The following is a 10,989-nucleotide window of genomic DNA, read 5'->3' as shown; positions in this document are numbered from 1 at the left end:
GAGTTTTGAAAACGAACGTTAAGGGTTGTTTTAAGGACATGTTTGAGCATGCCCATAGACAGCCACTCTGAAGCGCTCAGAGGCGATTCTAAAATAGTCAAAAAGTCGAGACAGGACCCATCGTCAAAATTTCTGTGTCCACCACTCTAGTTCATCCAAAACAAACTAGAAAATAAACTCAAAGTGATAAATACCGGAATTATCCTTTAAGTAGTAGGAAATTACTAGTCATCCAGTTTTTTATATCAGCTATGCATTCCGTTAATTTTGTGAATTGGTAAGTTTCGTCAGGGCGCGAAGAAATATAGAGCTGAGTATCATCAGCATAACAGTGAAAACTAATGCCATGCTTCCTAATGATATCTCCTAAGGGTAGCATGTACAGTGTGTGTGTGTGTGTGTGTGAGGGTAGCATGTACAGAGTGAACAGTAACGGTCCTAGTACTGAGCCTTGTGGTACACCATACTGAACTTGTGGTCGATAAGACATCTCTTCAAGCTAAGTGTAAATGAAACGGTTTTAACAAATCAGAATATAGTGTCGGCCCAGATCCACATCTGACCCACATCTGGGCCGTGTGGAATCCATGTGTACCGGATGTGGGCCGGATCTGGGCCGACACTATGTCGCTAAAAACGCATGACGTGAGCAAATGTAAACTGGCCCTGTAATGTGAAGTAGAGTTCAGTACTTCCAGCAGCAGACGGCCCGTATAAGTCTGCAGTCGAGTCTTTGTCTCCCGTGTCAAACACTACCGGACTGACGGCTCCCACATCACTGTCACACCGTCCGGCTCCGAACCGCACCGGGAACTTCTGTTACACATTCACAAAACATCTCATCTTCAGCTCAAGCGGCACATGTTTACATTTGTTCAATGAAAATACTAATGAAAATGCTTTAAAACATTTAGTTTTCCCCCCCAGAGTTATTCTATTGGGTATGTATAGGGTCGGTCGGGGTTCAGTGTCAGTCAACAGGAGTTCTTGAGTGAAACGTCAAGTTGCACAAATGCCGTTTTCTTCAAGGAGAGACTACTTGCTTTTTTCAGGCACTGCTCAGGTTTGAGATTCTGGGCTATTTGCTTTCCATAGCATGTCTATTTTCATACTTGTGGAAAGAAAACCTCCAAAATGTACATTTGGGTGTCTATTTTAATACACTTTATCTATTTGCATCTGCAGATTTTCAAATACATATCTTGATTTTTTTCACTCTTTTTTCCCTCTAAATTATTTTTTCTTATAGACTGAGTCAGAAATCTTTACACACACCAAACTTTTTTATTCCTATCTACGAAGACAGCAACATAGTGTCAGCCCAGATCCGACCCACATTTGGGTTGTGTTTAATCCACTCGTACCCAATGTGGGCCGGATCTGGGCTGACACTGTGTTGCTGTCTGGGTACCTGTATATTATGAAGGATTCTGATATACATTTAACATGTTATTCTTAGAAACGGAATTTCTTTTTTTAGAAATGGTAAAATGGTAAAAAAAAAAGGTTAAAAAAAAAAATTCTGGCGGTTGACAGCATGATTTATGGAGTGATAAAACTGTAAAAAAAAAAAAAAAAAAAAACTCTAATATATCAACAACATTTCTGTTTCCTCAAAATGTATGCAAATTAACCCATATTTAAAGTCACCCTGTAGTCAATTATTGTATCCCTTAAAACTCATCTTTGATCACTAAAATGACGCTTCAGTGCGCCGGCGCACAAGCACATGTTAAGACAGTCTCAAAAACACGGTTTGAAATCGCTGGTGTTTCTGACGTCACAAACGACCTTGTAACCAATCAGATCAACGTGTGATCGTCAACCAGTGGATCTCTGAGCTGAGTGAGTGAGTGAGTGGAGGCGGGGCTCATTTGCATATTCATAGAGCCGCGCATACTAAATGAGGCAAGGGTGTCAAGTTACATTCAAGATATTATAAGACATGAGGATTTTTTTCAAGGAAGAAACGTTGAAATATGTAATTTTGGTGATCATAGATGAGTTTTAAGGGATAAAATGATTGACTACAGGGGGACTTTAAAAAATGGTGCGTAAAGCAAAAGCTTGTATTATCGCTTAATCTGCGTCCATTGCAAATCACACCGTTTTAACTTATTTAAGCTTTTCCAGGTCAGTACATCTACCTTGGGTTGTTTTGTGTAGGCTAGTGTAAAAGCAGATGTCAGATATGGGATAATTTTAGATGTAAACTTGTCAAAAATTGGATACAGTCACCAAGCATCAGTGTAAATGTGTCCGACTCTTTAGAAGCATTACATCCGTACATGTTGTATTTTTATTTAAACAGGACAGTGTGTCTGACCTTGAACAGGTGGTAAAGGTTTCCAGTCTCTCTCAGGAACCGGCTCTCGGTATGGTAGCGCAGGATGGCAGAAGACGTCCAGTTGCTCAGCGGCTCATCATTGGGCACGTGCCACACGGACACGTCTTGGGCAGAGATGTCGTAGTAGCCGGGATTCTGTGGGATTCCACAACTTTCGGCATCAGATTATCAGTACCAGACTCAGTGGAGTTAATGATGTAGGGCTGAGCGGGGCTAGTCGTCACACGCCTGTTTTAAATACTTCCACACATGCATGACGAAACTTGGTGTATTTACAAGTTGCCATATCAACACTATAGAGAAAAATTTGCGCCAAAATTAAAAAAATATTTTGGAAGATATCGCTGAACATTTATTTAACCACAGCAAAAGTACATTTCTAATGTTAATTTTTCTTCTCTGTTTTTTGTGTTTATTTAAAATTAGACAAATCTGGTATTATTTTAATCTTATATGTGTTATTTAACAGGTGAGATAGTTGTTTAATGCGGATCTAACAGCAGAAACACTCTCCGGGTTTAAACCGGGGCATGTTGTCACACGATGAGCCCCTGTTAGAACTATGATATATTATATACTTTTATTAATTCTATTGAGAAACCAGAAGAAAAAGAGTCAATGTTAAGAAATTATTAATTATTATTATGTTTTGAACTGTATAGCTGTGTTTTGCAGTGTTTGTTGTCAAACTCAAAATTATTTTTAATTATTAAAAATGCCACTATATTTAAAAAGTCAATAATTGTATTTTATTGACAAAATATTTTAGTTCGTCTTTATATTTGTTTGATTAGATCAGATAATATTTGAATCTGTCATATGGTCATGTTATAATGAACCTCAACTATGGGGCATGTTGTCACACTCGCTTCCATTCTTTTTAAGGGTAAATCAAGAAAAAAGTATACACTGTATTAATGAAACAAAACCACATAATTGTACTAGACGTGTTCCAGACAGCAACATAGTGTCGGCCCAGATCCGGCCCACATCTGGGCCGTGTGGAATCCTTGTGTATCGGATATGGGCCGGATCTGGGCCGACACTATGTCTGGGGGGAAAACGAAACACTCTGACCCTTAAGTAGGTTTACACAAACTGAGCAAGTGTAACAGTGTGAGGTCTCCCCTACCTTGTAGTCGTCGCTGGTGGACCCCTCTGCGGTGCCGAAGGTGTGTGTGTTGGCCCATGAGCCGTCTCCTCCGGGCCGGTTCAGGTCGTTCCCCTGCTGGCTGGACCAGCGGTCTCCAGGAGAGCACTTTCCTCGGCTGTAGTCCTCATGAACGCTGGCCACCAGAGTCCAGCCGCCCCCCGCTGAGCTCATGTCACAGAACGCCTGGTAGTACGTGCCGCTCGCTGTGCTCAAGATGTACATGCCGTCTGACGAGACACACACACATCGCACTTTCACAACGTGCTTTACTCGGTTTCACTTTATTTTGATGGTCCCTATGTTGACTATGACTACTATGTTGCACCTACATGTCCTATAACTCTCATTAAAGGGTTAGTAGAGTATTAGTAGACTGGTAGGGTTAGAACAAGTTGGCATATATCAAAGTTACTTATAGTCAAGTTACCTTTAGACCTGGTTTCACAGACAAGACAGGAGTACTCACTTAACAATGTTGGGTTAAAAATAACCCAACGGGTAGCCCAACTATGGGATGGTATAGCGCCTTCCCAACTGTGGGTTATTTTAACCCAATGCACTGGGTTAAAAGCCAGTTGGGTTAAAAGTAACCCAACAGTTAAGATAACTATTTATTTGTATTTATTACATTATTAAATACACTTTGTTTTCAATACAGATTATTTATTTGTGTAAAACAATAAATATGTCTCCACAATTATATATTTAAATTTCAAATTAAATATCGGGGAGTCTAGAATTTAATGTAAATATACATAACTGTGTACATAAATTCAAAATACACAAGTGTACATACAAGCATATGTATTTAACCCAACAGTAGGGTTATTTCTAGAAATGACCCAATGATTTTAAAAATGACCCAACATTTTTTGGAAATAACCCAACATATGTGTAACCCAACGGTTGGGTTAAAAAAACAACCCAACATTTTTAACTTTTTAATAAAAACATCACTGTTGTGCATCTTCAGAGAAAACATGGAACTGACATATTTTAAGATTCGCTTTCAGTTAAAACAGCTCAAACACGCTTTAGTCTGAGACTAGATTAAGCTTTGTCTGTGAAACCGGGCGATAGTTAGTAGAATGTCTGAAGTGAAAAATAAAGTGGAACCAAAATCTGAATTATTATTCCAAACTCTTGGCCGGTTGTGTGTTTGCACTTACTGATATCAAGTATTTAAGCAGAAGCCTTTAGATCGAAAGATGTTACTTTTTAGAAGAAGAAGAAGATCCCCCCCACACACACAAACTATCTCTGGTCTTATCGCTTTAATAAAAAAAAATTAAAAACAATTATTGTTCTTGTTCTCATTAGTTATTTTTTTTATTCTTCATTATTTTTCATATATCTACAGTTGTATAGGGTTCCCTGTTGGGTTGTAATTGCAACGCTCGTAGACTTCTGAAATGTCTAACACTGAAATTAGAAATGTCAATATTTTTGTATCGATGTTACATTATCAGTAGTACTTGTCTTATCTTGTGTATATTTTGAAGCATTGGTCTCAAATACTTGTTTTCTGTATCTCTGTTATTCACTCTTCAGTGTAACTGACCAGTTATTATTATTAGGCGTATAAGCACGAAGTGCTGAAAACCTATTGTAATTGCTATTTGAAAAAAAAAAAATCCCCTAAAACGCATCGTGCAGCCCAAACCGTAAAGTCTACCCATGGTAGGCCACACTTTTGGGGAGAACCTATCAGAGTATGACCCCGATTGGCCCATAGGTGGCGCTACAGCAACCAAAAGTACTAAATTGCTCATAACTCCTAGCCTCAAGATTTTACGCTATGTTGAATTTTGTACAAAACCTACTTTTGCGAACTATTCCCTGGTTTTTCGCCCGATCGGAACCAGACCAGTCTAGGACAATTCTCTGGACTCTCTAGAGCAATAATTATCAAAAAAAAGTTGAAATTTTGCAATTGGTTGGCTACAACAGGGTCATTTAGAAAGTGGTCCGTGGCAAAATACAGTCAAAAGCCTATAAATCCTAAAGGAAAACTCAGAACTTCACAAAAATTGATGAGCATATGTGTCCTAACATGGTTAGGAAGCATGCAAAGTTTCATGGAGATCGGACCATAGGTGGCGCTATAACTGTTAAAAAGCTTTAAAACCATGTATTTCCTATGGTAAATTGCCTGTATTGGCTGTAAATGGTGTTTTCCATCTATTATGTCAGTGTTTAAATATATGCTAAATAAAACTTAATGTCTTTTGATGCTTTTGTGCTTAACGGCCTTAAAGGCCTTAACTGCTTAACCGCTAAATGCTGCTTGCAGCTTTAATTTTTATTATAATTTATTTATTTATTTTTTTACATATTTTTTTCACTGTTATTTAGATTTTTGCATACTGTTGTAATATCTGATTGTTTGTCTTTGTCATTTTGTATGTTAAAAATTTGATGAAAAGATAAGAAATATAAATTCAATGAAGTGTGTCTGAACGTTTGAGTGGAAGCATGTTTGAGTTGTCCAGAATGGCTCTGTGAGTGGCGTATGAGAGACGCGTCAGCACTCACCCTGTGTGGCGCCGTGGTTCTCCCGGATCTCCAGGCAGCTTCGGCCGAGCGTCCGCAGTCTGGCGTGATACTTGCCCAGCTCTGGGTTGATGTACGTGCCGTTGATAATGATCGGCTTTGGGGTGACAGCGGCTCCCAAAACTGCAGACAACAAGACAGAGATATGATGACCACCACCACGTCTATGAACCAATCAGACCAGACAGTGTCGGCCCAGATCCGGCCCACACTCGGGCCGTGTGGACTCCAGCTGTACCGGATGTGGGCCGGATCCGGGCCGACACAGACACTATGTTGCTGTCTGGGTTCACAGTCGAACGAGTTCAGTTTAGCTCCACACTTCAGAATAATTTCACATCACACTTGCAAAAATGCTTTTCAGTCTTGTTTCCAGTCCAGATATCAAACTATTCTTAAATCAAGATGCATTTACTAAAGTAGTAAAAGGCCTTACGATATTATGTCTTGCTTTCTGGAGAAATTAATCAAAATTAAGGGAGTTTTTGCTTAAAACACGCAAAATTATCTGACAATGGGGTCAGAAAAATAATCTTGTTTCTGTTTGAATTAACATTATTTTTTTAAGCAAAACTCCCTTAAAGGGATACTCCACCCAAAAATGAAAATTCTGTCATAACGATTGGAACCGAACAGTTGTTTGGCACCATTGACTTCCATAGTAGAAAAAAATACTATGGAAGTCAATGGTGCCCAAGTTCCAATAGTTCTTCAAAATATCTTCCTTTGTGTTCATCAGAAGAAAGAAACTCACACAGGTTTGCAACAACTTGAGGGTGAGTAAATGATGACAGAATTTTCATTTTTGGGTGGAGTATCCCTTTAATTTAGATTAATTTCCCCAGAAAACAAGACAATCTCTTACGTCATTTTACTCATCTAGTAAATGCATCTTGATTTAAGAAACGAGACAAAAATACCAAGTACGAAAGCATGTTTCTCCGTGTAGTGCCCTCAGTAGTGTGCTGTACTCTCCAGTGTAGTGCCCTCAGTAGTGTAGTGCCCTCAGTAGTGTAGTGCCCTCAGTAGTGTAGTGCCCTCTCCAGTGTAGTGCCCTCAGTAGTGTAGTGCCCTCACCAGTGTAGTGCCCTCAGTAGTGTAGTGCCCTCACCAGTGTAGTAGTGTAGTGCCCTCAGTAGTGTAGTGCCCTCAGTAGTGTAGTGCCCTCACCAGTGTAGTAGTGTAGTGCCCTCAGTAGTGTAGTGCCCTCAGTAGTGTAGTGCCCTCAGTAGTGTAGTGCCCTCTCCAGTGTAGTGCCCTCAGTAGTGTAGTGCCCTCACCAGTGTAGTGCCCTCAGTAGTGTAGTGCCCTCACCAGTGTAGTAGTGTAGTGCCCTCAGTAGTGTAGTGCCCTCAGTAGTGTAGTGCCCTCACCAGTGTAGTGCCCTCAGTAGTGTAGTGCCCTCAGCAGTGTAGTGCCCTCAGTAGTGTAGTGCCCTTACCAGTGTAGTGCCCTCAGTAGTGTAGTGCCCTCACCAGTGTAGTGCCCTCAGTAGTGTAGTGCCCTCAGTAGTGTAGTGCCCTCAGTAGTGTAGTGCCCTCACCAGTGTAGTGCCCTCAGTAGTGTAGTGCCCTCAGTAGTGTAGTGCCCTCAGTAGTGTAGTGCCCTCACCAGTGTAGTGCCCTCAGTAGTGTAGTGCCCTCAGTAGTGTAGTGCCCTCAGTAGTGTAGTGCCCTCAGCAGTGTAGTGCCCTCAGCAGTGTAGTGCCCTCAGCAGTGTAGTGCCCTCAGTAGTGTAGTGCCCTCAGCAGTGTAGTGCCCTCAGCAGTGTAGTGCCCTCAGTAGTGTAGTGCCCTCAGTAGTGTAGTGCCCTCAGTAGTGTAGTGCCCTCAGTAGTGTAGTGCCCTCAGCAGTGTAGTGCCCTCAGCAGTGTAGTGCCCTCAGTAGTGTAGTGCCCTCAGTAGTGTAGTGCCCTCAGTAGTGTAGTGCCCTCAGCAGTGTAGTGCCCTCAGTAGTGTAGTGCCGTCAGTAGTGTAGTGCCCTCAGCAGTGTAGTGCCCTCAGCAGTGTAGTGCCCTCAGCAGTGTAGTGCCCTCAGTAGTGTAGTGCCCTCAGTAGTGTAGTGCCCTCAGCAGTGTAGTGCCCTCAGCAGTGTAGTGCCCTCAGCAGTGTAGTGCCCTCAGTAGTGTAGTGCCCTCAGTAGTGTAGTGCCCTCAGTAGTGTAGTGCCCTCAGCAGTGTAGTGCCCTCAGTAGTGTAGTGCCCTCAGTAGTGTAGTGCCCTCAGTAGTGTAGTGCCCTCAGCAGTGTAGTGCCCTCAGCAGTGTAGTGCCCTCAGTAGTGTAGTGCCCTCAGTAGTGTAGTGCCCTCAGTAGTGTAGTGCCCTCAGTAGTGTAGTGCCCTCAGCAGTGTAGTGCCCTCAGCAGTGTAGTGCCCTTAGTAGTGTAGTGCCCTCAGCAGTGTAGTGCCCTCAGTAGTGTAGTGCCCTCAGTAGTGTAGTGCCCTCAGTAGTGTAGTGCCCTCAGCAGTGTAGTGCCCTCAGCAGTGTAGTGCCCTCAGTAGTGTAGTGCCCTCAGTAGTGTAGTGCCCTCAGTAGTGTAGTGCCCTCAGCAGTGTAGTGCCCTCAGTAGTGTAGTGCCGTCAGTAGTGTAGTGCCCTCAGTAGTGTAGTGCCCTCAGTAGTGTAGTGCCCTCAGTAGTGTAGTGCCCTCAGTAGTGTAGTGCCCTCAGCAGTGTAGTGCCCTCAGCAGTGTAGTGCCCTCAGTAGTGTAGTGCCCTCAGCAGTGTAGTGCCCTCAGTAGTGTAGTGCCCTCAGTAGTGTAGTGCCCTCAGTAGTGTAGTGCCCTCAGTAGTGTAGTGCCCTCAGCAGTGTAGTGCCCTCAGTAGTGTAGTGCCCTCAGTAGTGTAGTGCCCTCAGTAGTGTAGTGCCCTCAGCAGTGTAGTGCCCTCAGCAGTGTAGTGCCCTCAGTAGTGTAGTGCCCTCAGTAGTGTAGTGCCCTCAGCAGTGTAGTGCCCTCAGTAGTGTAGTGCCCTCAGCAGTGTAGTGCCCTCAGCAGTGTAGTGCCCTCAGTAGTGTAGTGCCCTCAGTAGTGTAGTGCCCTCAGCAGTGTAGTGCCCTCAGTAGTGTAGTGCCCTCAGCAGTGTAGTGCCCTCAGTAGTGTGCTGTGCTGTACTCTCCAGTGTGGTGCCCTCAGTAGTGTGCTGTACTCACCAGTGTAGTGCCCTCAGTAGTGTGCTGTGCTGTACTCTCCAGTGTGGTGCCCTCAGTAGTGTGCTGTGCTGTACTCTCCAGTGTAGTGCCCTCAGTAGTGTGCTGTACTCTCCAGTGTGGTGCCCTCAGTAGTGTGCTGTACTCTCCAGTGTAGTGCCCTCAGTAGTGTGCTGTACTCTCCAGTGTAGTGCCCTCAGTAGTGTGCTGTACTCTCCAGTGTGGTGCCCTCAGTAGTGTGCTGTACTCTCCAGTGTGGTGCCCTCAGTAGTGTGCTGTACTCTCCAGTGTGGTGCCCTCAGTAGTGTGCTGTACTCACCAGTGTGGTGCCCTCAGTAGTGTGCTGTACTCTCCAGTGTAGTGCCCTCAGTAGTGTGCTGTACTCTCCAGTGTAGTGCCCTCAGTAGTGTGCTGTACTCTCCAGTGTGGTGCCCTCAGTAGTGTGCTGTACTCACCAGTGTGGTGCCCTCAGTAGTGTGCTGTACTCTCCAGTGTGGTGCCCTCAGTAGTGTGCTGTACTCTCCAGTGTAGTGCCCTCAGTAGTGTGCTGTACTCTCCAGTGTGGTGCCCTCAGTAGTGTGCTGTACTCTCCAGTGTGGTGCCCTCAGTAGTGTGCTGTACTCACCAGTGTGGTGCCCTCAGTAGTGTGCTGTACTCTCCAGTGTAGTGCCCTCAGTAGTGTGCTGTACTCTCCAGTGTAGTGCCCTCAGTAGTGTGCTGTACTCTCCAGTGTGGTGCCCTCAGTAGTGTGCTGTACTCACCAGTGTGGTGCCCTCAGTAGTGTGCTGTACTCTCCAGTGTGGTGCCCTCAGTAGTGTGCTGTACTCTCCAGTGTGGTGCCCTCAGTAGTGTGCTGTACTCTCCAGTGTGGTGCCCTCAGTAGTGTGCTGTACTCTCCAGTGTGGTGCCCTCAGTAGTGTGCTGTACTCACCAGTGTGCTGTAGGTGCAGGAGGCACATCAGGAACGAGCCGCAGCGGAGCATCGTGTGGAGTTTCAGCTCGTAGAGTCTGATGAAGACTGCTCTGTCCCGCAGCTTTTATCTCCCATCATCCCAGCCGTATTGTGCAACACCAGCTCAGTGTGTAATCATTACACACACAGTAAAGCCGGACTGGAGATCAGGGAAATGCCCATTACTGAAACACCAACACATCATCATCACAGGCTGTTTACTTTTCCTGACACTTATCAGTTTGTTATAGAACATTACATCCCATATTTATGTTCTTCGCGCGTGTTTCATCACAACTACGGGAAAGTGCATGTATCTGTGAAAGTGATGAATGCATTGGATCTTTGCCATTCGTTGAGTTTGATTCTGATGAAAAAGTGAGATTATGTTCTTATATGCAATAAATGGTTGACTTTATTCAAGTCAAAAATATTATTTAACATCTCAGAATTAACCTATTAATTCATAACAAAACTTGTTCGTGAAGCACTTTTTACTGTGAATGTTTCTTTTTCTTTTCCATCTCGCTGTTGCTTTGTGTTTCTTTTATTCCTCTATATACGCTGAAGCTTCTGCTGAAAACTGTGTGTTTATGCAGAGTTACAGCACTTGTGTGTGCGGCAGGACGTTTGCTTGCACAAGTGAACCAGCCAAGGCCAATGTCCACTGAAGTGTGTGTGTCTGTCAGTGTCGGCTTCAGTTTAGGCATTTCCCAATCACTGATAATCTGCTCAATTCCCAAAATCCGACCCTTCCCGAGTGCTTTGGGGAATTCACCACATCACAGAGAATATCTAGAGTTAGGCAATGTGGTTTGTGAAATATTTGGCAATAATTCAC

General features: G+C 43.6%; 1 protein-coding gene and 1 long non-coding RNA gene across 2 annotated transcripts in view; both read right to left on the bottom strand.

Annotated features, from left to right (window-relative positions):
* The window catches only part of itln3 (intelectin 3), an 11,286-nt gene extending 1,097 nt beyond the window's left edge, over positions 1-10,189 (bottom strand). The window contains exons 1-5 of the mRNA XM_056268961.1: positions 10,128-10,189; positions 6,036-6,176; positions 3,480-3,727; positions 2,327-2,482; positions 693-816 (exon numbers count right to left, since the gene is read on the bottom strand). Coding sequence (XP_056124936.1) covers positions 693-816; positions 2,327-2,482; positions 3,480-3,727; positions 6,036-6,176; positions 10,128-10,179 — 721 coding nt within the window. The 5' untranslated portion in view covers positions 10,180-10,189. The remainder of the gene's footprint in view (positions 1-692; positions 817-2,326; positions 2,483-3,479; positions 3,728-6,035; positions 6,177-10,127) is intronic.
* The window catches only part of LOC130102862 (uncharacterized), a 35,284-nt gene that overhangs the window by 2,179 nt on the left and 22,116 nt on the right, over positions 1-10,989 (bottom strand). The gene's annotated exons all lie outside the window — the stretch shown is intronic.

The sequence above is a fragment of the Rhinichthys klamathensis genome, unplaced genomic scaffold (genome assembly GCF_029890125.1).
Source record: "Rhinichthys klamathensis goyatoka isolate OS25496 unplaced genomic scaffold, OSU_Roscu_1.1 h1tg000278l_1, whole genome shotgun sequence".
In the NCBI taxonomy this organism is placed as follows: domain Eukaryota; kingdom Metazoa; phylum Chordata; class Actinopteri; order Cypriniformes; family Leuciscidae; genus Rhinichthys; species Rhinichthys klamathensis.
Note: the sequence above shows the minus strand (reverse complement) of the source record. Positions and strands in the feature narration are given on the sequence as shown.